This window comes from Manacus vitellinus, unplaced genomic scaffold (genome assembly GCF_001715985.3).
Source record: "Manacus vitellinus isolate BGI_N305 unplaced genomic scaffold, ASM171598v3 scaffold_27_pilon, whole genome shotgun sequence".
Taxonomy (NCBI): Eukaryota; Metazoa; Chordata; class Aves; order Passeriformes; family Pipridae; genus Manacus; species Manacus vitellinus.
Genome location: NW_021940039.1, coordinates 3,184,184 through 3,210,883, shown reverse-complemented (window position 1 = coordinate 3,210,883; position 26,700 = coordinate 3,184,184). Strand labels below are relative to the sequence as shown.

The window sequence follows — 26,700 nt, the reverse complement described above, 5'->3', positions numbered from 1 at the left end:
GGATTTTTTTTTAGCAGAGGTTCTTTGTTGCCTTCTTGGTCCCTGGGGGATCGACCGTAGTCTGCTGGCTGCTGCATTCCCACTTTTTCCCCTGGAGCACTGCTGGAGAGACCCTCACCTCATTTACACTCCTGGTGTATTTATTGTGTTTTTCGATGGAACAGTAATAACGTTTCTGGTGGTTGTGACATGACTGAGAACGAGGGGCCCTGACTGTGCTCCATCGATCGGTGCCTGCGAGCTCAGAAAGTCGATACAGGCTGCAGGCTCAGCCCAGGGCTGTGAGCCAGGGCCACTGCTCCTGGAGAGCTGGGCTTAATTAACCCTTGTAGCACTGCAGCCCTGGATCCTCCTGAAGGACCAAGGGCAGGCTCTGCATCCTTGGTGTTGGCTCCCCAGAGGATGGGTGAGCTGGGCAAGGCCCCGGCTGTGTTTTGCATCTTGCAGTGGTCCAGGATTACTCAAAAGAGCTGTGTGGCTTCATCAGATTCTTGGTAGGTCTTCATCCTGCTTGGGTTCCTGTGTGATGCCCAGCTTCCTCTTCTCCTCCCTTGGATGTGCTGTATCTACTCCTGCATTCCTGGCAGGCTGGATGCTGCCCCTGGTGACAAGGGAGTGTGTTTCTGTCATTTGTCCAGGCAGATGCAGACATTTGCTGGCCAAGCTCCTCTTGAACAACCCTGCAAAGCCAACCAGCAGCAGACACGCTGTCCCTGACGATGCTGCTCCACACCCTAAAATGAAAGGAATAATTTGCATTCTAGCACAGGCAGCACATCCCACTTTTCCAAGTGTCCAGAACAGAGTGTGATACAACATGCTGTGCACAGAGGAGTGATGAACTTGCAGAGCCAGGAACTGCAACTGTATTAAAATACTCCTTTTCAATTAGAGCAGCTCCACTTTTAATTTGTTTATTATTAACCCTGCCCATGGCTCATGAATTTACATGACTTCCCCTGTATGGGGAGGAATGTTCCCTCTGCCTGCATCTGATAGAAAGACCTTTTATTTGCAATCAGGCAGGTGCACTGAATTAATGTACCGACAATATTCAGGTATGTTAATATTGGCCAACATTCATTTAGCTCTGGTTTATTCATCATGTCAGCTCGTTCATTTTTTTCCCAGTTATTTTACAACATGCAGAGGAACTTGTGTCAATGGCAAAGCTGTGGAGCAGCCTGTTTGTGGGAGGTTTCAGGGGGCTCAGCTGAGGGGAGGGCAGTTGGGGATGACTTAGGCAGGTTTCTTTGAGCAGTGGGAAGAAGGAAATATGGCACTTAGGAGACCGAAGAGTTATTTCATGGATACTCCAGGCTGGAATAAAGGAAGTGGGAAAATGTGTTGTTTTGAACAGGATGAGGTGCAGCATTAGAGCAAAATGCAGCTCTATCACTCTCCCCATTGTGTGTTTGGAATTCTGGGCTGTCTGGGTGCTCTGTGGTGGTCAGCACACCTTGGGGGAAGGCTGATTACAAAGCAATAGCTGTATCTTCCAAGACCATACAACCATTTCGTCCCAAAAGACTTATTCCCCTGGGGACAGTTTTGCACCTCAGAAGTGCAATAGGATCCCTAAAATCTTTTCTGAGCTTCTGCAAGGCTTGATATTTTCAGGGTGCTGGTTTTCCCATTAGATAGCAAGTGCTGCCTTGCCTAGCAGACCCCAAAAACTGCAAGAAAGATCTTCTATTACATAATTTTCTGACCAGGGCTGAAAATGGCACCAAAATAATCAGAGAGAGAGAGACACAGTGAATTTTGAGTTCCAGTGCTGTGGGCTGTTGGGTACCACTCTCACTGCCTGCGACTCGAGGAGCCCCAGCACCAACACGCTGAGGTTTCAGTTTAACCATTCCCTTGAAATATTGCACCAGTGTTTGCACTCAGCGTGGCATTTTAGAGCACTGCACCAAATGAGAGTTGAAGTCCCCATCCCTGGCTGCCATATATCAGCAAATCCCTATTTACATAACGAGGGCGACACAGATTTACGCCCCGAGCCTGGCAGGCTGCATTTCTTCGAGGCATTCGTGAATTTAAATTTACAAAGTGCTTTATGGGTTTGATTTTCCTCCGTCCCCCTTGCCCCCCACTGATCCACCCCACAAGGAACAGACCTCCCACACCCAACCTGAAACAAGAAGAGGCATTTATGGGTATAAAAGCATTGCATCAACATTTGTCAGGCAGAGGACACGCATACGGAGAGATAAACAAAGCTCATTCCTGAGCCATCATATGCAGGACTGGAGTTAAAGGAGAAGAGGGAGAGAAAAGAAAGTTTATTATATAAAACAAGTCCGGCCTAAATTATTTATGGGGCTTCTGCTCCAACAGATGGGACTGGCCTCTGCACCTCATCAGCAGGGTCAGGGGCTCCGGTGTCGGCCAGACTGAGCAAACAGCGCGAACGCAACACCGTGAGCTTGTCTTGAAAAATGGATGGGCTGGTGTGTTCTGCAGCCTCCCTTCGCTGCTGAGGGAGCTGCTGGGCTTTTTTTCCCCTGTATTTTTTTGCTGATAAATCACTGGCTGCAGCTCTGGCTGCTGCAGCAGCGCCGGGAGCAGTGTTGTTATTCCGGGCTGGTCGCGGTGCAGAGCCGGGCTCCGGGTCCGCGGGGCTGCGGGGCAGCTCTGCCCTGTCATTGTCTGGGGCAGGGTGGAGTAGCCACAGCTCCTCACCCCCTCCCTGGTGCTGGGCTCTAATTTAGGGCTTGGAACTCTGGCTTGGGTGTTTTGGGTTCCTCTGTAAGCAGGAGACAGTAAGGGAATTGTGAAGTTGAACACGGCACAGAGGAATGGGAGAAGGAGGAGGACAGAGGTGTGAAATGCAAAGAGAATGTTCTGGAAGACAGTGGGGCAAGGATAACACACCAACTGTTTTGGTTTGGTGACTTGGGATTTTTTAATACTCTGATTTTCAGGGACTTTGTTACCTATTTCTCTTTCCCTGATCCTTTTCCCACCTTTATCCACCTCCCTTTGCCCTGCGGGGCGAACATATGACTTTCTGTGACCCTGCAGCACGTCCATCTGTGTCTGAGATTTGTGACAGGGTTTTATCTTACTATTATTTTTACTTTTGCACACACTGGAAGGCTTCAGAGAAGTTGAAGAGAGTGAGAACTAACATAGGTGTCTGTTGCTTGCCCTTCCAACAGCACTGGTTCTCTATAGGTGGATTTATTATTGGCATTTACTAAATAAAGGAGTACCCAGCTCCTCAATCTTGAGTTGTCTGGCCACAAAATGAGCACCAGACCTCACTGGGATGTGGTCAAGTCACTCCTACCTTAAGCTGATGTGAAAACTGCAATTAGACACACATATTGGATGTCATCCTCATTTGCATGTAGGATCACTGGATGGATGTCTAAATTGGGGTTAACTTAAACTTTTTGTCAAGTCCACAGTTGGGAATACAGATAATCCATGGGCTGTCTTGGGAAAATTGGCCATATTTGATTATTTATAGCTTCATCAATAGATCTTTTACTGCACACTCGTTTCTTTAGTACGAGTTAAAGACACTCAAACTGATGTTAATCAGCACAGCTCCATTGAGATCCACAGAGTTTGGCTGATTTACAGCTGCTGACAGGATCACTCCATTGGAGATGGAAGTGGCCTCATAGGACTTAAAAAGAAAAAAAAGGGAAAAAAGCCAGAAGAGAGAAAAGTGGAATGACCCAGATGATTGAACACTATGGAAATGAGTTTATCTTGCTTTGTTTCTATCTCACTGTCCCTGAGTTATGAAGTTTCATTTTTTTTTTAATAAGTTTTCACGGATCCAACTAAACGTTGATTCCGTTAACTTGCAGCATTGCAGAGATTTTTTGTTGTTCACTCAAAAAGAGCTTGGAAATGTGGGGGCCAGGATGGAAGAAGAGGGAATTACTGGGAAAAGTCGTGTGGGCTTATGGATGCGCTTCCACAAAATTTACCGTGGCATTGGGATGTCTGCAAGCTCAATCCCTGTGTGTCAAGACAATATCATGACATATCCCTTTATAGCCACAGCTGCTGATGTGTGGACATGATCAAAATGGTGCTATAGAAGTTTATTTTTATTTGTTCTTCTCTCAGGGACCACCTGGTCGCCCAGGTCTTCCAGGAGCAGATGGTTTACCAGGACCACCAGGGACAATGCTTATGTTGCCTGTAAGTACAAACATAACTAAAAAAAGCATTTAAATGATCAGGTCTCTTGGCTCTGTTGCTGTTCAGTGCCCGTTCCTGCAGAAGCCTCCCATCTCTTTCACACCAAGGACACGTTTTCCTTGAGGTAAAAGATGGATCCTGATGGTTTTCCTTGTAAATTTACTTTTTGCAAAGCACTGTAATTTCTTCACTCGTCAAAAGCACTAGGTTAAAATTTCCAGAAGTGAGGAGTAGTCATAGAATTCATAGGATATCCTGAGCTGGAAGGGACCCACAAGGATCCAACTTCTGGCTCTGTACAGGACACTCCAAAAATCCCACTGTGTGCCTGAGAGCGTTGTCCAAACACTTCCTGAACTCTGAAAAAGGTTAAGTGTTTCTGCCTGGGCACAGTGTTGGAGGCCAAAACCCATGAAGAAGCAACTGGAGACATTTCTAAGGGCCAAATTTCCATGCAGAACCCTCCCTCCTATAGTGAGGAACCTCGAACAGTTCTTCAAAGCCAAAATTATAAGCACCTGAACAAACTGGTCTTCTTTGATGACCAGTGATTAATTTGTATTGTTTTTTGTCTCCTACATGAAGGCAGTAAGTACCAAATCAGCCTTCTTGGTCCTGGGATGCTGAAGGAATGGTTATATTTTGTATCTGCTTTGATGTGAGACAACCCTATGGAAACCAGCTGCTGAAAATAAGTAGTTGGGTCCTGAAGGGAAGGAGTTTTTAGTGACAAACCTCAGCACACTTGGACAGGTTCCAAAGGGCTGGGTGAGGCTTGGGTAGGTTCCTGGCAAGGTTCCTGAGCAGGCTGGGCCAAGAGCTCAGTGTAGAGCTCAGCTGGCCACTACAATGCATTTGTTGGCCCCTACAGAACCAGCCATGGGCCCATAAATTGCATCTCTTTGAACCTCCTTGCCAAGTCAGTGTGGTCACACACCTAACACCAACCAGGGGAAAGGCCAAGGTGAAATGGAGGTGACAGAACCGTCCAAGTAGGTTCTGCAACCAGATCTATCCTTGCAACACCCCAAGTGCACAACTAAGGCAGGAGGAGGGTGTATGCCCAGGAAAGTGGGGCTTTTTGGGGTGGAAAAGGCAGAAGGAAACATTAATCTCCTTCTCTTTCAGGTTTGGAAATAAAACATTAATGCTTGGGGGTTTAAAATCCTTTGAGTGCTGAGGGATCCTGGCTTGAACCATAGACCAAATTCTGGTTTTTGGAGCAAACTGCCACGCTTGAGAAACCCGGCCTTTGTTGGGGCAAAGGGGCAGCTACAGCCAAATAACCTGATCCAACCCCATCTGCCCGGGGTGTCCTGGCCAACAGCATCCACACAGGGAATATCAGCCCTGTGAGAGCTGTGCACTGAGTTCTGAATGGTGGCGTGTGAGGTCCTCACGTGCAGAGCCCACAATCCCCCCCATTGTGTGTCCCTCCGGGCTGGCAGAGCTCGCGGGGCAGACGTGGGAAGCGCGGTTGGTTTTTGTGGCTCTGAGCTGGGTGACCCGAGTGTGGTGGGTTAATGGGATGGGCTGGAAAGACAGTGATGGATTTGGGTCAGTCATGCTGAACCAAATTGTTTAGGAGTCAGGCTACTGTGAGGGTGGGAGGACAGCAACCCGGTGACCTGCTTTCTCTGTCTTGTCCCCATCAGTTCCGCTTTAGCGGAGGAGGAGATGCTGGATCCAAAGGACCTCTTGTTTCAGCCCAGGAGGCCCAAGCCCAAGCCATCCTGCAGCAGGCCAGGGTAAGTGATGGCAGGTGGGATGTCTCCTGCAGCAGGTTCTCATGCAAGCAAAGGAAAACCAGAATAAGTGTGTCAGAGGAGATATCTTCGTACTCACACCCTTCGTGGTGGTGGCAACAACTTCCCATCTGAGGTGGAATTGCTTGTGTGCCTTGAGATGATGGCACCTCAATTTGGATTTTTATTAATGGCCAGTGAGGGTCCAGGTCCCAGAAAGCTGGTTTTACATTGCCCACAGCCTTTGGAGCAGACCTTTTGCTGGTTCCAGACCTGGTGGCTCCAGTGCTGTTTGTGCTGACAGTTTTGAGGGTCCATGTGAACAGTTGTGGATGTGCTCTAGGGATTCCTTTCTTTTGTGTGGTTTTTTTTTTTCCCAATAAATCATAATAATTAACTGTAAGTCACTGATGGAAGCTGTTCCCAGCCCCACGAATCTCAGCAGGCAGATCTGTAATTTTCTTTAATGTATTTATTTGGAAATACATGATGGTTATCCATGCAATGTTTCTTTCCATGGATGACCTTATTGATTGATGATCAAATCACCCCTGGTTTACTTGTGACAAAAAGCTGGTCATGCACATTCCCAGTACAGCTCCTGTTCCCTGCCTGGATGAGTGACTTGGTGTATAGGGCTTTGTACTCATCTATTCAGAATAAAACTTAATTTTTAGCCAGTGCAGCTTAGAAATTTTTCTTCCATGAGCGGTTGTGGTGTTTTTTTGGTTTTGTTTATTTTTTTTTAAGTTGAGTTGTTTAACATGATCATTACCACGTTAAAAGCAGAGATGCAAGAGTCACAATTCCAGCAGAAGGGAACAGCCACAATGTTGTGTTTGCCCTGATCTTGCCCAAGAGGAACCGAATTCTGGCTGTTTAAGGAGGCAGTTCCCAAAGGGACACGGCTTTGGGACATTGCATTTGGGGACAGAGCTGAGATGTGCTCCTCAGGTCCAAAGCCCACATCTGTCTGCAGCTGGAATGTGCTGTCTGTTATTCAGGGCTGTTTGCAGTCACTTCAGCACAGACTTTTTGAGGCTGAGCTGCTGAAATGGGCTAAAAAGGCAATTTATTTCACCCTTGAATGAAATAAAACCCAATGGGATCTCCATCCAGCTGGGTGACACTTGCTCCTTTTGGGTTTATAACAAGGAATTTGGCTTAGCTGGGGCTATTCTGGATTCCATCCAACTCCCCTTTTACAAAGGAGTTTGATTTTATACTTATTCAGGTAGAGTACAGGGCCTTGATTCCGCCAGTCACTGCATTTTCCTGTCCATTAACCTTGTTCTGAGAATAATATCAGTGGATTATGTTTCTGGTGTTGCCTTGTCAGTCTTAATTTCAAGCCTGCCTATGGTTTTTCTATCAGCATCTTATTTTGCTGGGAAATAGGGAGTTTGACCTGATAAAGGTTTCATGAGAAGCACCTGCTTTCTCAGACTCTCTGGTTTTGTTCTTTTTTTTTATCCTGCCTGTTGAAAATTGTGATTTATGAAAAAAAAAACCTTCTTCCTCTCACTCCAAGTCCCTTTCTTTTTTAAATTTTTGGGTTTGAGGAAAAAAATTTAAAAACCAAATAAATCCTGGGTAACTTTGGAGCACTGGATGAAAAGTTGTGTACTTTCATAAAGGAAAAAATTAATTCTTGGTTAACTTCAACATTTTTGGCTGAAAACTTGGATACCAAAGCAGAAAGGGAAATAAATGTAATTTTTTTTTTTTTGTGGTGAAGCTACAGGATATGGCAGGAATGGAAAAGGAGTCCTGCAAGGGGGAGGATGCCTTCTTTCCTTTTTGGGGCTTGTTTTTCTTGTTATCACTGCTGTTAATTGCATTATTAGGTTGATTTATTCCCTTAAAATTTGGCTTCCATTAGGCACCAAACGTTATCCCAGCCAGCAGTGGTTCAGAGCGTCTCCCTTTTAATGGGGTGTTGTAAAAAGATGCCACATAATCCAGCATTTGTGCAATATTTATGCCATTCCAAGTGCAATCACGGGTAGATTTTAATTACTGGAGTACACAGATAATTACAACTCTTTGAAAGTGTTGAATTGTCACGAGGGAACAAATTGTCTGAGTGATGCTTTAAGTGTGGACCAGCTCCATTACCCACCATGGAAATTACTCACTTGATACATGGTTACATGACTCCTTAATTATTGAGCTAAAAGCCCCCTGTTGCAAATAGAACTGTAGTTCAGTTTGGACCATAAAGAAAAAAATTCTCCTAAACTGAAGTGGGATCATAAATATTTATGTCCTCTCAGCAGACTCGTGCACCAGCCAGGGGGTTTCAAAGAATCATGGAACGCTTTGGGTTGGAAGGGACCTTTAGGATCATCCAGGAAGGTGGGCAGGGACACCTTCCACCAGCCCAGGTTGCTCCAAGTCCCATCCAGCCTGGCCTTGGACACTGGCAGGGATGGGGCAAGCCACAGCTTCACTGGCACAAGAGGAGTTGTTTGCCCATTTGTGGGTGGCAAAAGGAGCCGGTGGGGCAGCACATGACATTTCCTGGGGATAGAAAGGGTTGGTGGCCTCGGGGCACGGAGAGAGCGTGTGGCTGGTGGTGCAGTGGTGGCTTTGTCCCCCTGGAGCAACAAAGCAGAGACACAGCTGAGCCCCTTTTCCCTTTGTGTTGCAGCTGGCGCTGAGGGGACCCGCGGGGCCGATGGGGCTGACGGGGCGGCCGGGCCCCATGGTGAGTGAGGGGGCAGGACAGGAGGGAGCTCTGGAGGGTGGGCTCTGGGATACCTCCAGGAATGGCTTTTCCTTTACGTGGTGTGATTCTGTTGTGGAAAAATGTAATTAATTGTGTTCTCTGCCCAAAGGGACCCCCGGGCAGTGGAGGACTAAAGGGAGAGGCTGGAGAAATGGGACCGCAGGTGAGTGTGGGCAAATGGGGTGACTGGGGGCAAACGAAGGTGTGGAGCAGCCAGTCCTGCTTTAGAGGCTGTTGGGAAGGAGGGATTCAGTAATCCAATGCCAGTGGAAAGTAGGAAGGTGTGGGAACACCTATTTTGCATGTAAATGTCCCTCCAAGTGTCTGAATCTGGACAGGATTTTAAGCCAACAGCGTAAAACTCTGCAGGTGGTATTTCCTTCCTGCCAAGACATCCATGGAGGGGTCCTTTAAATACAAGATAGGCTGGAGTACAGGGAGTTCAGGAATGCTCAGGAAGTTGTTCTTCCAAGCTGTAAATCCTGCACTAAGGGGGAGTTCCCATTTTCTGCTGGTGGTGGACGTGATTTATCTACCCTCTGTGGAGCTGCTTGCAGGGCAAAAGCTTCCTCATGGATAAATGCCTGCAATTCCTGTCCAGAGATGCTCAGTCCTGAGCCTTCCCTGTGTGTTTGGAACTACAGGCTCTGCTTGAGGGGTTCACCTCCCACTTTGTAGCCCTGGTGACCCTGACAGCCCCAGCAGTGCCTGCTCTGAGCCCTGAGCAGGGTCTGTTCTTCGTGCCCTGGGGTGATGCCATTTCATCCTCTCTCCTTGGTGCCTTGCAGGGTCCACGAGGCATCCAGGGCCCTCCCGGTCCGGCAGGAAAACCAGGCCGCAGGGTGAGTGTCCTGGCAGCTGCTCTGACACTGCATTAGCTACGATTTCTGCTGGAAACTGTTTCTGCTGCCAAACAATCCCCAAGCACCGGGAGCGTTGCACAAGAGCCGGCTGGAGGCCAGGCAGGGGCTTGTCCAGGACCTCTCTGGACATCTGGACAGACAGGAATGAGGATGAGAGTTAAAAGCTGGGCAGTGTGGGGAGAACTGCAAGGCCACACGTCCCACTCTTTTTATCCTGTTTTGTTTGGGTTTTTTTTTGGCTCTGCAGCTTTGAGGTTGTCCCTGCATAAGTGCCTTGAACTGGTTGGACAGTCCCCAGGGCTGGTGGAGTGCGAGCAGGATCCAGCCCCTGGGGGGGGTCTGGTTTTGGTATAAACCCTGCTCACTTGCTCTGTCGACATCCCCAATGTTGATTTTTATTTTACACCATCCTCTGCCTCATCATTTTACATCATCCTTCCTGCCAGAGGAAGAAACGAGTAGGTCTTTTGTGTGACCCACTTCTGACTTCCTTAAAAGAGAAATGATCCCATTTCTATTTGCAGCCATCATCATTAGCATATCCTAAAGTGTGCTGGAAGATAATTATTTCAAATAAAAATCAATGACCATGTCCCAGCATCCCATACAGTGCAGTAGCTTTGCTGCTGTTTGTCTCTCACCTCTCATTAACTCCAGGCTGAGCCTGGATGTTGCTTCAAACACAGGGAAGTGTTTTTTTCCCCTCCCCAACCTGTGAGATCCAACTTAGATAAACCCTCACTTTGCACAGATGTCCCTGTGGCCCCGACCTACCCTTTGTGTGTGACTTTGCTTGTCTCTGTTGCAGGGCCGAGCTGGCAGCGACGGAGCCCGGGGAATGCCAGGCCAGACAGGACCAAAGGTAGCACCACATATTTATGTCTCTTGGGAACCTGCATCTGCTTTTTAGCAGGGACAGACTGAGGGACCTGTGGAGAAGGAGCCCACCTTGCTTTGGAGGAGGTTGTTTTGGTGGTCCAGAGACTCCTGTGGAGTTATGGAAGTTGAGGGAGGGAGGTTAAACACACTCCCAGAAGGCACAATAGCAGTTTTTCTTTTCTCTTTCTGTTTTTTTTTTTTTTAATACAACTTTTTTTTAATTGCTGGATCCTCTTAAGGATGAAATATGCTCCCTTGCTTAAGAATGAAATATGCTGCAGTTGTAGAACAAATACTTCAGAATCCCAATTACAGAAACCAAACATGAATGAGTGGTTGGAAACATCCTAGAATATAACTACCAAAAACATATCTATTAACTGAGTGAGGAAAGGCAGGAGGTGTGGTGAGGAATTCTAATTCCCTGTACTTTTTAGACAAAATCCCTTCATTCTGCTGGTATTATCAAGCAAGGAAGAAGCTGCTCCACTCAAATTGGATGCAGAGGAAGTTTGCTCAGGGAATCATGTCTTAGAAGGTTTAAGTACTTTATTATGTAGATACTTAAAGCTGGAATAGATGGGGAGTTTTGATACAGAGACAGGAGACTGCAAATCATTTATCCAGTAAAGTGCTTTAATGAGCGTCGACTGCCCTCAGAGGAGGGGATGCCAGGGAAGAAGGGAAGCAGAATAACTAGCAGTGCTGGGAAGGAGAAGGAAATTTGCTGTGAGCAGAGGCAGAGAGATGCTCCAGGACCTGCCAAAAGGAGGGAGCTGGAGGTTACTCTGGGTGCATCCCAACCAGCCTTGGCCAGCCCAGTCTGCCCTTCCATCTACCCAGGTGTAACAGAATTCCCTTCCCTTGCTTTCCTTTCCTTTGTAGAAGGGAGGAGCTGGTACTATTTTAGCAATTCACATACCATGAGGATGTGAAAACACAAGTGGCTTCACCCCTTAACAGAGAAAAAGGGACTTTTCTGCCTGTGGGGCCTTGCTCGCTGTCACCCACGATTTGCAAACACCCCTGTGCCATCTCTCTTCTCCAAAGATTTGAGGCATTTGGGAAATAACTCTCTGTGCATTCCTGCCCTAGTTTCATTAAGACAACTTCCAGAATTTATTTACATGTATTTCTTTCCCTGGAGTGTCCAGGAGGGTTAAAAAGGATATATGGGATAGATTGTGGCAAAGCTCAGGATGGTGTTTGGGAACCTGTTGGTAGGTGAGGGAACACCAGTGTCCAGTTTGCTCCCCAGTGGATTGCAGTTTGTAATTCCATGGAATTAAAACTAAATAAATATTTGGACTACAAAAACCTGCTTTAGATCATGGAGAAGTCACTCAGAGAAACTCTGAAATCCACATGGAAAAGCATTTAAACTGTAGGTGTTGGGAGGAGTTTAACTGCAAATGACTTTGAGGTGGGTTTTTTTTTTTTCTTGTTTTAATCTATAACTTTGAAATCATCACTGGTCTGATGGAAGGTGAAGGCTGAATGTCTGAGGGAGAAAATCGATCCCTCCTTGACACGAGAAAAGAAACAAATTGGAAGGATATTCAACTGCAGGTGGAAATGTGCTCTAACCTGGGTTTTCTTTCAGGGTGACCGAGGGTTTGATGGCTTGGCTGGCTTGCCTGGTGAGAAAGGAAACAGAGTAAGTTTTCTTTCACTTGTCTTCAGGCCACTGGCTGGAATAAAACCTTGGCAGGAGGAGGTGTCTGGGAGAGACTGGGAGGAGGGCAGCTATTGCTGGGGACGAGCCATGGTGGTTTAATTAAGAGAGGATGAGTGTCCCTAAGAACATGTGGGATGTCACAACTTCCCTCCCAGCATTCCCATCCCAGGAAGCTGCAAGATCCTTCTCGGACTGCTCAAAATTGGAATGGAGGGAAAAAATGCCTTAATAAAATGCAACCAAAAATTAAAGCAGGAGGCAAAAGCTGCTGTTAGACAGTGCAGTTGGGGATGGAAAGCACCAGAAATGGCAATGGGTTAAACCTCTTTGCTTTATAATTAAACAATGGAGGAGGGGGGGGAAATGCCAGGAAGTGGTTATTTTGGCAGGCTGTGTGTCCCTCCCCTCCCTGGAGATGCAGACACTGCTTTATAAAGCACGGGAGTGTTTGAGTAGCAGAGATTGAATCGTGATTATGAGTTACACAGGGAAGGAGAGATGATGCCTGGGAGAGATGTTTAATCTGCCAGCACTGGAGTGGCATGGCCTGGGCACAGCAATAACTGTGTGCAGAGCACAAGTCCTGCTCCTCAGGGAGATCTTTGGTTCCCAGTCCCCTGACAAAGTGTCACCAATAAATCCCATAAGCTGCAGCCCCCAGGATGAGTCTGTGGGTGCTGGAGCCCATGAGGGCTGGAGAAGGGCTGCTGCTGCTTCAGGGAGCACAGAGACAGCAGCTATAAGGGTACAAGCACCTTCAGCAAGTGCAGGCAGAGAAGTCAAGTCCATCACTTGGTTTATCACCATTCCCTGATGTTTTCTGTTGCCAAAGTGCTTCTGCCTTCTCTGAAGCATTCTCTGCCTTTCCTTTACAGGGTGAGCCAGGCCCCCACGGACCCCCAGGGGCACCTGGAGAGGATGGGGAGAGGGTAAGTCTGTCTGTGGATTCAGCAGCCCTTTGAATTCCTAACGAACCCCAGCAAACAAGAAGCAGATGCACCAACAGCCCAGAGACGTGGCAGGAGCGGCCGGCACACGAGACCTCGGTCTTCGTGCCCCGGGGATGCTGCTGGTGGCTGTGGAGGGAGGGAAGCACAGCAAGGAGCTGGGAGTAAAGCAAAGAGAAAAATCGGGTTTTAAAGATCTGGTCAGAAAACTCGGGTTTTGTTAAAAAAAAAAAAAGCACAAGGAAAACGTGAGCAAAGTATTGCTCCTGATTTCCTAAGACCCAGCGAACTGCAGCAAAACCTGGGGAAGAGAAATTCCGGGCAGACGCAGGAATCAGAGATTAAATTGTTCACTTCTCTTTCCACTGTGTTCAGTCAGTAATCAAAGGTCTCCAGCAAAGCTCAGACTAAGTGATTACAGCTCTAGAGAGTCTGGTTTAAAGGGAGAGATTGAAAATGCCGAGGCCGGGGGTGTGAGGAGCGTGTGGTTTAACCGGAGCAGCCACTATGGATTTCCCAGGCTCTAATCCCCTTCCACGATATTTTCTTTCCACCTTTGGCTATTTGTTTCCCGTGTAAAGCTCAGATAATAACACCTTCCTCACCACAGGGTTGGCAGGATTAATTAGTTGCAGCTCTAAAGTGCTTTGAAGTCGAACAGAGCAAACCCGTGTCTTGCAGGGGAAGAACGAGTGTCTGGAGAACTTTAATCCTAAAAGAGAAAAAGAAACCATTTGAGGTGTGCAGGGAGAACAGAGGGCATAACTGAGAAGAAGAGCATGAATTTTATCAGCAGAGGAGGAGGGTTTACGAGGCCTGGCTGCTGGGATTGATTTCCTAAGAGGAAGCCTCAGGTTTTGGGTTATTTAAAATGACTCAGGGGAAGCACCATCTAATAATTTTGGGGTTTTGTTGGGACATCAGCAAGATGTGGGAGTAAGGGGATGAAGAATTACCCCTTTGTTGCCTCTGGCTTATCTGAGGAGCCCTAATTTGGCTAAATCACGTTCCCAGGGTGTTGCTCCCATACTGCCTTGCCATTCAGTTTGGTGTTAAATCTTGTGGTTATTGTCTCACATGCCCTGAATTGTTTCTACAACGTCTTGACTGGTAGGAAAATCCATCTTTATAAACATCAACATGAATTATGAAGTATCCTTAGAGCATTTCTAATCCCTGGTAAATTCTGCACACACAACATTAGTCTCCAGGCTTACAAGGTCTTCCTCATGCACAGATTCCCTTCCAGTCCTCCAGAGAAGCTGCTTCTCTGTGTGAATATTATTTAACAGGAACAAAACCCCTGTGGTGTGACTGAAATATAACTGGTTTATTCTGTCTCTTGCTGCTTCTCTCCTTTTCTCTGCTGCTCAACAGGGAGATGATGGAGAAGTTGGACCCAGAGGTCTTCCTGGAGAACCTGTGAGTATCTTCTTCATTGGCTTCATTACTGCTTTGGGCAAGGTCTTGATGTGATAATGGTGTTTTTAGGGGTCCCATGGGGCAGCTCTCCTGGTACTAAGCAAGACCCTTGAGGTCCTGCAGGGACTGAGCTTCTCTTGCTTGAAAACCCACATGAACAGTTTAGAGATTATCTGTGCTGTGACAGCTCTGGTTTGCTTATTTTCACTAAGACACTCACCACAAAGAGAAGATGCTCTGGGGTTTTTTGTTTGATTTGGTTTCTATTGGTTTTTTTTAGTTTTTTTTTTTTAATGAGCAAAATTCTCATTGATTTTGTTTGCTCACTGGCTGGCCATTGAAAAAATTTTAACTGTAAATGTAAAAAGCTTAGCTTAGATTAGTTTTATACTTTTCCTGCCTCTGCTCTACTTCCTGATTTAGAATAGAGGTAAGTAGGCTGGGGTCAAAATTAGACGTGGCAAACATATGTGAAAAACAGGTTTTTTGAGTGTTCATAGGAAACTCCAGTGAGAAAAAGCTTTTTCTGCTATCCCAGGGCAGTGGCAGCTTCACCAGGTAGCTGCTGAGCACTTTGTTCTGTGCAGTGTTAGTGATCTCTTATAAACCTCAGGGTGAAATCCTGGCAGGATTGAACTCAAGGGCACTTTTAGCCCTAAAGTCAGTGGGGTCAATATTCTGCTCACAGTGCACAAAACTTCATCAATCTGCAGTTTGTTCCTGTTTGGGCCCCCACTGGTAACAGCTGAACCAGAAGGTGGGAATTGCTGGTGTCAGTAAGATTAAAGGAGATGTCAGTGGTGTTGGACAAAAACCTTTGGACCAACCCAAAGAAACGCTTTCACAGAGCATCCCACTGAAAAAAACCAATTGGGTTGTCAACTAGGTACCCTGAAAAAGCATTTTTTTTCCCCTAATACTGAATATTTCTCTCTTTACTGGCAACAGCAAGCCCTGCTTCTGGCTGGGTGTAGATTTTTGTGTGTAGTACAGTTGTTGGCTGCTCATTTCATCCAAAATGCATTTCCTTTGTTATGAAATGAACATTATCTGTCATTTACTGTCGGTTTTGCTTTCAAAATGTCTTATTTGGTTGTTCTGAGGCCCAGCGTGGTGGCCCGAGAGTAATTGATGGGAATTGTTGGACACAGTTCATGTGAGGAAGGGAAGGGTTGGCATTTACAGACTCACTGGAACTAAATTATAGACAAGATGTCTGATTAACTTCTGGGAAAGATTAATCAACTCAGCTATCTCCTTAGCACATGTCTAAGCAATAACTTATGGGTTATTAACTTCTTAAAAGCTTTTATGTGCTCAGGTAACACAGCAACAAAAAAGGAGCTTAAATGACGGTGATACAGGCAGGGAAGTTTATTTTTGTTTCAGCAACGTGAGTAAAAATACCTGGGATGGCCAGAATAAAGGTTTCAATTGCATTACAGGAAGCTTAGTCATAAATATAAACACCCTAAATGTGTGTGGTTTTCTTCTTCTCTGCCCTGAGCCCAAGGAGGGTTTTTCGGTGACTGAAGCTGGTGGTGGGACTTCAAAATGGGTTTACCTTCATCCTGCTCCATTTCCTTCCAGTTCCCATCAACTGACACCAGCAGAATTCCTGCTCTGCTGGGGTCTGTGCAGGGCTTGAGCTCATGGAGTTTTCAGTGGCCAGGATAGACCCCTTGGCTGATGCATCCAGTTTTTGCTGCAAACAGCATTTTTTTTGCAGGATCAAAGTCCCCACAGCCTCCAGGATCAGACACTTTATTAATGTAGCTTTACCCTGTAACATTTCATTTTAATTCTTCGGTTCTGTCTGCATCATAAAAAGGGGCACATGTAATATTTGGGCAGACAGATAAAACTGCTCATCAATCATGAATGATTTTCCTCCATGACAATGAATGAGCACCATCCATACAACTTCCCAGCATTCCCTTATGTTCCCTCATTTCAGAAAGGGCCTGTGTTTAAAAGATGGGCTCTCAGACCTGCAGTGAGTGCACACAGACCCCATCCCTTTCCCTCTACTACAAACCCCCCTGAAGGCTGGAGGTCCAGGAGGTGCTGGGATGTGATTTGCAGAGCTTCCTGTTGCAGGAATGCAATTCTCCTGCCGTGTTTCTGCTTATTCAATGTGATTTTCCAATCCTACCAATTTCCCCGAAGATGACATGAGGTTAAATGTGGTGAGAAGGCTGGAAATGGAAGGAAAACACCAGGATACCAGGAGTCCTGGCTGGTTAAAGCTGAAGAACCAAATGGCTTTGAAAATGTACATTTATGCTGCAGGCTGAAAACCTTTCCCAGCCTTGCTGAGTTGTATAGATTGTTGATGATAAAAGCTGAATCTGGAGAGATTTTGAAATGCTGACCCTAACAATCCATTAGTGTTATCAGGTCATCCTTCATAATACTCCCCATCTAGAATGACTTGGCTGCAAAGTGTTTTGCATCCTCCTGTGCCTTACAGGGTAATCCAGGAATATGATTGAATTAATAAAAACAAGTTGGTTCAAGTGGGTTTTCTTCCAATCCAAAAGAATAAATGCCTGTACCTGTATTATTTATCTTTATAATTCAAGGCTTTGTGCACACAGGATTTCTTCCCCACCAGTTTGTAAGTCAAGGAAGCTGCTGCTGCTGCACTGCCAGCCCTGACGTGTCCCTGGGCAGTGCAGTGCTCAGCCAGGCACGAGCTCATCCCAATCCATGCTCAGGGGAAGGGGGGCACTGGGAATGCTTAACCCCATTTGTTTTTTTCCCCACAGGGACCCCGAGGACTGTTGGGACCGAAGGGGCCACCAGGACCCCCGGGGCCACCGGTGAGTTCCTGGGGCTGCTGCCCTGCCCGAGCCTTGCAGATAAAAAAAACCCCCATCCCCATCAGTCATTCAGGCAGATTTTCTACATCTGTGCAATGAAAAGCAGTGGTATTTCACAAAAAAAAAAAAAAAAAAGGAAGAAAAGATGGCTCAAAGTCTCTATTCTCCCCCATTTTCAGTGGTGTCAGGTCCATTTAGGGCAGCTGAAGATTTGGCCCACCTGAGTAAATATTAATGCCTTGCTCAGGCTGAGAGGGAAGAATGAGAGTTATTAACACAGTGGCTTTGCTATTAACTTTTGCCTGAGGGCTGGTGAGGCTTTAAAGCAGTTTGTTCATATTTTGGGCGAAAGCTGAGGAAGGAGCACGTTGGTTTATATTCAGGAGACAGTCACCTTATCCCTGGAAGTGCTGATGCAGGGGCTGCCTCCCTAAATCACTGCTGCCTGCTGGAGTCCCACAGCTTAAAAACCCAAACCCTGCTAGAGCTGAAGGGGTCAGTGTTCAATGGGGAGCATTGTGAAGCCCTTAACCCCTCCTGGGATGTGGAGACATCTTTGCTGGGAGCTCCCAGACCTGCTGAAATTTAATGAGGAGAAAATTAATGCAGGATTTGCTCCAAAACTGTCTCATCTCTCACAAATGTGATGTTATACCCAGATACCTTGTGCTGCCCCACAGCAAAAGCTTAGCCTGGAGAACAGGGGGCTCAGGGAGAGCTTCTTGCTCTTTACCTGAAAGGAGGTTCTAGTGGGGTGGGTGTCAGCCTCTTCTCCCAGGTAACAAAATGAGAGGAAATGGTCCCAAGTGGCACCAGGGGAGGTTTGGTTTGGCTATTAGGAAAATTGTCTTCATGGAACGGGTTGCCAAGCACTGGAATGGGCTGCCCAGGGAAGTGGTGGAGTCACCATCCCTGAAAATGTTCAAAAAACATGTGGATGTGGCACTTGGACACATGATTTAATGGTGAACATGGTGGTGGTGGTGGGTTGATGGTTGGACTCGATGATCTTCGAGGTTTTTTCCAACCTTAACAATCCTACGACTATAAAGCAGTGACAGGGGGACATCTCCAGCTGACCATGTACCACGTTATCCCCTCAGTGACGATGCTCAGGGCAAGTTTGACCCCAGCTGCCTTTTGTTTTGGCTCAAGGCAGCTCAGCCCTGTTGCCTTTACCTGCTGCCTGGTTGAATGATGCCTTGCATCCCAAGGCAGGTGTTTTCTCCTGTTTTCCTTTGCTGCTCTGTGCCTGCTCACTGTCAGAGGCAATCCAGCTGTGGTATTTAGCCAGGATTTGCTCGACCTGGTGCTGATTCTGCCTCCCAGGCAGGTTAAACCAGTGGGGAAAGCACTGAAATGATTTTTTAAAGTGTAAACTGGATTCGTGGAATTGGCTGCTGTAACAAACACCTCTAAAAAATTGTTCCCTTTCCACGTGGCCCAAAGGGCCTCCCGATGTTTTGCTGTTTTTTATGGCCATTTCCCTACTTTTCTGGTGCAAAATAACGAGAAATTTTCTTACTGCTGTTTTTATAAATCCTTTCTCAGGGTGTGGCTGGTATGGATGGACAAACAGGTCCCAAAGGGAATGTGGTAAGTTCTCACTGCAAATTTTTACAGGCAGCTCAGATATAAGGAGCAAAATGTAAAATGCACTCTATTAGATTAGATTTGCTAATTGCTTTTTAGCCTGGTCTAGATTCCTATCAGAGCCTGCGAAAAACATGGAGAACATCTTCCTACAGCAAATGGATGTTAATTTATTGTAATTTCTGATGGAATTACACATTATTTCCCCATGAAAGATGAAACATTTTCATCGAGATGTTGGTCTAACGAGTATCAAAATACAGTAATTTAACTGAGAGGAAAAAAGTCTTTCTGTGCCTCATACTCTGCATGGATCGGATGGAATGGATTCCCTGGAGAAGAGCTGATGCAGAGCCAGGTAGTGTCAGAGCCTTGCTCAGCTCATTTGGGCTGCAAATCCCTGCAGAGAAATGAGTGTGCCTGGAATTAACTTCTCTCCTCCCTATCCCACTGGGAGAGAAGCTGTTTCCAGGAGCTTTTGGTTGCTGGCAGAAGGTTAGAGAGGGTTCAAGCTGCTGTGAGGGTGTGGATCTGGGAGCTCAGGTCTGTCCAGGCAGTGGGAACACAGGGACAGGGTTGAGGGGATCCAGGTGTCCATGCAGGGCAGGAGTTGTGGTGCCTGAGGTCACACTGGCCCTGCTCCCACCTCTCCTACCTTCATCTCTGCCCTTGTCTCTCCTCACAGGGTCCTCAAGGTGAGCCAGGTCCCCCAGGACAGCAGGGTAACCCAGGTGCTCAGGTAAGAGCAAAACTCCTTTTCCACAGGTAGGAAAAAGGAATGATAGTTTAGCACAACTTCGCTCCCCTGCCAGGGGTGGGACCACCAACATGGAGATCTGCTGGGAATTGGCTTGGTGATACATTGCTGGTCCAAAACCTTCCTGAAAATACTCCCAGTTCAGATCCCCCCAGTTCTCACCTGGCTTTTGCTGCGTGTTGCAAAGCCAAGCCCAGGTCTGAGCCGTCTCTTTTGCCGAGTCACATCTCGTGGCTCATGTCTGATTTTTAGCATCCCACACTCCAGTTGCTCCACAACCAGCTGGGTAATACAGATGTCCAGGCCTTGCTGTCAGCCCTCTCCACGACTCTCAGAGAGTTTTACTCCTCAGAGCAGCTCTGTTTCCACCCTGCTGCCCATGACCAGGTGGAGCAGCTCCCCCAGCTCTGCCACACTGTGCTGAAAGGCAATTTCATCGTTCCTCACAAGACATTTTGAGAATGAATGGAGCTGAGGAAACCCCCAGCCATCACAGGCACTAAAATAATACTCAGCTGAGACACTGCCAAGATGCATTTGGAAGGAATAACTTGTTCCTTAATGACTCTATATTTTTTTTTTTTTTTTGCTTTTCACAGGGTCTTCCAGGTCCACAAGGCGCGATCGGTCCCCCAGGAGAGAAAGTAGGTTTTGGTATTGCAGCTCTGGCCTCAGACAGCTGTTGCCATTGATATGCATTTGCTCCCTCAGCTGCTCCTTTGCCCCATATGCAACATCTGTTTGCAGCTGTGTCCATGGAAGTCTAATGCCTCTCATTCCAGACAGAGGAGAGATCAAGACAGCACGGTTTACCTCGAATTCATAATATTTGCATTCATTTCCCCTCTGAGGAGAAACATTTTGAAGGCAGTAAAACATTAGGAGAGGATTGAAAATTGTCTTTTTCTGTGGGCTGAACGCTTTGGATGGTAATGGGAAGAGCCCATGGATGTGGCTCACTCAGCTGAGTTCCCCTCCCTCTGCCTCTCTGATTTTTGGTGGCTGTTGCCATGGGGTGGGTGCCAGCCTTGGCTCCCCCCAACAGCCCTGGGACCATCAGATTTAGAGAAGGGGAAGTTTTGCCTACAGAGGGTTCATTCTCCAGGGCTTTGCTCAGCTCCCACTGAGCAGGGACACAGTGTGTGTCCTGGTGTGTGCACTGGGAGAAGCCTCTGCTTGTGTGGAGTGGACTCAAGTTATTGATAATTCCTCTGCAAAGGAGCACATTAAAGTTCTGTCAGATAAGTGGCACTTCCCAGTGGAGTGAGAAATCAGGGGCTGCTTAATTAAAAGGTACTCACTGAGCAGTGTTAGAGCAGCAAGTGCAGTCAGTTGGAGCAGCTCCTTTCCTCCTTAATCACCTCGAGATTTATCACCAAGCAATGGGCATTTCTTGATCCTGTAACTCCACAGTTCGACATCCTCCACCTTGTCCTCGTGTCCCTGTGCAGCATCGTGTCCCTTTGGCAGGGCACAGGTGGTGCCCATGCCCTGAGCTCTCAGTGCTGCCTCGTGTCTGTGTGTGTGAGGTGCCCTGCAGCCCCTCAGGGTGCTGGAACAGCTCTGCCCACAGAAATCAACAGACTCCCTACAAGTCATGGAAGCTTTTCCACCAGACTCGTGTCTGTGCAGCCTTTCACAGACAGGAAAAGCAAGAAATGTGGCTGAAAAGCCCTGTCCTCTGATGTTCTGGAGACTCTGACCACTGAACTGTTGGCTTTCTGTTCGTTTTCAGGGGCCACTGGGCAAACCTGGTCTCCCTGGCATGCCTGGGGCAGATGGGCCTCCGGTAAGTCATCCTTTCCTAATTCCCTGCTTGGCACCAGGTTGGATTCTGCCCCATCCACCCTTGGGTTTATGAATTCATGAGCCCCCCATGTCGTGGTTTAACCCCAGCCAGCAACCAAACCCCACACAGCTGCCCCCTTACTGCCCCACCAGTGGGACTGGGGAGAGAATGGGAAGGGTGAAAGCTGGAAAACTCGTGGGTTGAGATAAAAGCAGTTTAATATGGACTCAAATAGCACAGCCCACAAGGTCAAGCTCGTCCTTGGCTGTGTGTTGGCTGGTTTGGGAAGCCCCATCCCTGCTCCCAGCTTTGCTCACCCTGGGTGCTTCTCACCAACTCCTCGGGCCTCTCATTCCCTTCCACCCGTTTCTCCTTTCAGTTCTCCAAACTTTGGCAGCTCCCTGAGGCAGGGACAGGTTTCTCTGTGTATTTATGCACACCACAGCACATGCCTGGGGTGCTCCTCACCTCTCTCAGGGCTGCCAGGCACGGCTGCACAGTGGTGATAAGAGCAGGGAGAAATTACATGTCACTGGTCTATTCTTGCAGCTTCCTCCTGTAATTCTGCTTTAAACATAATTTGCTCCTTGCTCCAGAAATCGGTCTTAAAAATCTCTGGCCTTTAAACCTGAGCTCATTTTTTACCCATCTCAGTGGCACCTGGTTTTTAAGGGTGAAAAATGTAAAGCGGCTGCATTCTATTAATGCAAATGCAGAGCGTGGCAAAAAAAAAAAGAAAAATAAAAAAAAATTACATTTCCCACCCTGGGATTATCATTCCTACCGAGGGCACTTGGAACACCCGTACAATTGTTAGCTGAGTCAACAGAGCAGCTAAAAACAAAGCCCAGAACATCTCTAAATCTGTAGTTTTTGATGTGAAATTTCTGCAGCAGCCTCCAGGGAGGTTCTGCTGGAGAAGCCACCGGGTCTATTTTTATGCAGCCTGGAGGCTGTGTGAGACCTGCAGGCTGAGCACGTGGGGGGGGGGTGCGTGGACACGGGGCCTTTCCCACAGGTAGATGTGTGGATTTGTGCAGATTCCCAGGCTTTGGAAGCAGGGTGGTTGCTCTTTCCAAGGACAAAAACCCGCCTGTGTTCTATTTATAGAAAGCGGTGTTGGAAGACACCTGAAAACCCCCGAGGGCCTGACGTGTCTCTCTCTCTCTCTCTGCGAAAGCCAACTCAGCTGCTCATCAATTTTTGATCTCAGCAGCAGTAATGGAGATGGGCATTTTTTGAAAACGGTGGTGATTTAGCGCAGAGCTGGACCAAGGCTTTTGAAATCCTGCTGCACGTCCCTCGTGCCTCCCCTGGAGTGCAGGGACACACCTGGAGCTGAGGGCAGACGAGGTTCTGTGAGCCCCCTCATGCACTGATGCTCTTGGTGCTGTTTAAACTCACAGGAAAAATTGAGGTTGCGTTTTCTCCCACTTTTTTTTTTCGTTTTTGATCTAAAAATGACAGCTGTCGTTTGGTTTCTTTTTTAATCCAGCTCATTTTGTGAAATGCAGCTCATCTGACATTCCCGTTCTGAATCTGACGACGGAAAACACTCTTAGAATTTTCTTTGTTATGGTGGTAGAAATTTGCTGGTGTATTTGAAGGAGAGAGTTCATAAATAAGGAATCCATTGAGTGCAGAAGGTCTGAGTGGCTTTAGAGCAGCTGGATGTGTTTTCAGCATCTTCATAAAATGAAGGTGTCTGGGTGTGAAGCCCTTGCAGGGGTTATTTCTGTTGTCCAGACATTGCCAACCCAAGGGTCACCTTCCATCCTGGCTCCATTTTGGATCCAACAGTAGGGAAATCAGTAAAAACTGCTTTCATGGATTTCCCTAATTTCTCACCAGTCCTCCAAACTGTGTCTGAGGCAATTCACACGTTTGTTTTCTACTGCAAAAAGAATTCCAAAGGCTATCAATGAGAATGGGTTGGAAACTCTTGGATGTTGAGTTATTCAGCATCAAATCCCAAGAGGAATGCTGGCCAGCATCCAGCCTGCCTCTGTCTAGCAGGGATGCAGGTTAGCTGAGCATTCGTCATGAGATCTTGTACTGGACTCCAGGAATTAGGAATTTAATGAGGGGCTCTGACCAGTCTGGGCATCTTGTGACCTTCACAAGTTTGCTGACACATGGTCTTGATTTTATCTGTTTTCCTATCTGCAAAATTCAAATGCTGCTGAACTCACCAAGCTGTTCAAACATACAAAGAATATTGAAAAAATGGTTTGTGCTTCTCTGCTGAAAGGTGGTGAAGAGCAAAAATAGAAACAACCAGGTAGGAAACCCCAAGGACCCAAATTCTGCTCTCTTCCTTTTGGGACAAGCTTACCCTTGCAAGGTGGTTTCGGGGGGGCACTTGTCTCAGTAGGAGCTTCCTGGGGAGCAACTGTTCTCTGACAAATAAATCTCAGCTGCCAGAGCAGCTTGTTGGCTTCTGAAGCTTGAGATGTGCACTAAACCCCCAAATCCTCTTCTCTTTGTCTCTTCTATTAACAGGGTCATCCTGGCAAGGAAGGTCCTCCTGGAGAGAAGGGCAGTCAGGTAGGTGTGTCCACAAGATCCTCATCACTGCTAAGGGGAAGGTCCTGGATCTGCCTGGGGACAGATCTCCATGGAGCTGTGGGAATGGCTGGGCAGGCAGGGATGTGGGGCAAGGGAGGTGGCAAGGAGCAAACCTGGCTGAGATTTGAAAGCTGAGCCCAGATTTCATCTGCTTGCTTGCCTCTTCTGGTGCTTGGACGGGTCCTCTCTCAGCTCCTCCCAGCTCTCCTGGCAGTGAGGCTCTGTAGCACAGTGGACAGAAAAACTGACCCTGGGAAGGGAAGCCTTCTCTTGACAGACACAAATAAATATCCTTTGTGGCACAGGGAATGCAAAAAGTAGCTTTTTTTAAAAAAAATATTACTATTTCCTTTTTCTTCCCCTGCCCCTCAAAGTCCCCCTTTAACAATATATTTGAGATTATTGCTGGAAGCCAGAGTCCATCTGTCCAGGAGATTTACCATCTGCATTCCTGCTGCCTCCCATTCAGTCAAAAAAAATTACATTTGTCAAAAGTCTTCGATTAGAGCTCTGGCTTGATGGACATTGGAGAGTGCTGGTGCTGCCAGAACAAAACCCACAGCCATTTACCCGCCTGGTGTCACACGAGGCTGAAAATTCCAAACTCTGCAGAGCACAAAGAGCCAATAAATGCTTGTGGTGGTGATCCCTGTGCTGGAAGACATCGAGCAAATGTCAGAGAGGTGGTTTTGGAGCAGCACTGGTGCTGCAGGGCCCTCCAAGCAGAATTCATGCGAGGTCTGGGATGCTGGAGAGCACGTCAGCTTCCTCAGGCTGGAAAAAATGGTCTGTCTCAGGCTGGGAGAAGTGGGAGAATGTTTGTTTAGAGAGGAAACTGGGTAAAATAACAGCCACCTGGGGCCAGTAGAGAACCTGGATCATTTGCAGGTGTGAGAGTGGGAAGGAGTTTTTGCAGGGTGTGTGTCAGGCACAGTGTCCAGCACAGCCCGTGGTGTCCTTGAGGATTTGAAGTTCTCAGTGCCAGAAGGGAGCTTTGGAGCATCTCCCCTCCCACGTGGCTGAGGCCAAAGGACATCACCCCAAGGCTTGTGCCTCGAGCAGTAACTCCTCTCTGTGATCACCATTGTGAGTTCTGCTGTTTTACTGCAGGCCAGGATGGTTGGGAAGTGGGGACAGAACAGAAGGTGTTCCTGCTCTCTTGAGAACTGGTTCTTTTCTTTAATCCAAAACACAAATTGTCAGCCTTGTGTGTAAATCCCCTTTCTAACAAGTTGTTGCTATCCTGACTCCTCTCATCCTCCTTTTCCTTTGCCATCAGCTTAGCCCAGCACACCTGCTCGGGGAGCTGCTCCTGCAGCTCTCAGGGCTATTTGGGGCTATTTTCAGGTGGCCACTGCCATTCCTGCCTGGTCTGAAGCAGCCAGATGGCTGGAAATTTGTTTCCCACACACTCTTCTTGTCACTGCACTGTTGTTTTGATCTTGACACGTTTTTCTTCTTGCATTTTGTTCCCCCCAGGGTCCCCCAGGCCCTCAGGGCCCCATCGGTTACCCGGGACCACGCGGAGTCAAGGTAAGGAGGGCACAGGAACAGTGTCCATGGCATTGCTTGTCCAGCTGGAGCTTTCCAGCTGGTGCTGGAGGTGGACAGATGTCCTACCAGGGCTCTTAGGGCCACCTCAGTGACCAACAGCATTTATTGCTCAAGCGAGTCTTGGTCCAGCATCTTCTCCCATCCACGAGGATTCCAAATTCCCTGATCCCCCACAACCCCTCCTGGCATTGTTCAGTGCTTTGGAGAGATTCCTCTTGTAATTCCTAGTGAGAATGGCTCGCTCCCATTCCCATTGTTTCCAGTTTACAACCAAAAGTAAAGCTCAGCCAGAATGTGAAGACTTTAACAAGGCTTGTTAATAAAACAAACCGACCTATTGCTAAAACAAAACGAGCTTTCCACGCTCCTCATCCAAAGCCTTGTTAGATGGAGTTTGTGCATCTCAGCAATGAGCTTTGTCACTAGATTGAATTCCAGCTTTTCCTTGCTCCTGCTGCCTGCAGCCCTGCATGCAGATGACAAGGCAGTGGTTTTTTTTTCCCCGTTCAGCTCTGGCTGTTGTACCCATCAAGATGTATTAGTTCAGGTGCAGATGCGTCCTGCATCCCAAAGGGCCAATGAATCTGCAGGGATCTGCACTAGCAGGTACAAACACAGCTTGGGGACTGACTGGAGGTGAAGTTAAACCCTCTTAAACCCCCTTTTTTTCCAATAACAGAAACCCATTCGCTGTTCTGCCTTCAAAATTTAAGCAGGATGTATTTAACCAAAGCAAACTTCCATCTCATTTCTTGCAAGGTTGCAGACTGAGACACAGTGGTCCATTAGGGAATGGTTTGCTGTGGTGTTTACCACTGAAGTGGAACAGTTCCACATTAGAGTGAGCTGCAGAAAGTGTGTCATGCACCAGACCCTACAGACAAGGTTTGGCTTCCTACAGGCAGGGTTCTATTAACTGCATGAACCTCCAGCTTGGAAAAAAATGTTTGGGTATGTAGCTATAAATAACTTTTAGACCTTGCCTTGCTCACCAGAACCCTGTTCTGTGGCACAGACTTGTACTTCTAATTATACTTTTTCTTGACATGTTAAAGGGAAGAAAAAATTAAAACACCCCAAGCAAATTATTTCTCAAAAAAAAAACCCAAAATGTGGGGGTGGGTTTTCTGCTGCACTGTACAGCTGGTGTAGATACTCGAGGGTGATGGTTTATCCTGA

The 26,700-nt window shown here is 47.2% G+C and overlaps 1 protein-coding gene across 1 annotated transcript in view; it reads left to right on the top strand.

Moving 5' to 3' along the window:
• Positions 1–26,700, top strand: part of COL5A1 (collagen type V alpha 1 chain) — a 113,752-nt gene that overhangs the window by 46,597 nt on the left and 40,455 nt on the right. The window contains exons 12-27 of the mRNA XM_029960567.1: positions 4,096–4,170; positions 5,826–5,918; positions 8,569–8,625; positions 8,756–8,809; positions 9,435–9,488; positions 10,318–10,371; positions 11,992–12,045; positions 12,942–12,995; positions 14,391–14,435; positions 17,207–17,260; positions 18,812–18,856; positions 19,539–19,592; positions 20,210–20,254; positions 21,346–21,399; positions 23,902–23,946; positions 25,447–25,500. Coding sequence (XP_029816427.1) covers positions 4,096–4,170; positions 5,826–5,918; positions 8,569–8,625; positions 8,756–8,809; positions 9,435–9,488; positions 10,318–10,371; positions 11,992–12,045; positions 12,942–12,995; positions 14,391–14,435; positions 17,207–17,260; positions 18,812–18,856; positions 19,539–19,592; positions 20,210–20,254; positions 21,346–21,399; positions 23,902–23,946; positions 25,447–25,500 — 891 coding nt within the window. The remainder of the gene's footprint in view (positions 1–4,095; positions 4,171–5,825; positions 5,919–8,568; positions 8,626–8,755; positions 8,810–9,434; positions 9,489–10,317; positions 10,372–11,991; positions 12,046–12,941; positions 12,996–14,390; positions 14,436–17,206; positions 17,261–18,811; positions 18,857–19,538; positions 19,593–20,209; positions 20,255–21,345; positions 21,400–23,901; positions 23,947–25,446; positions 25,501–26,700) is intronic.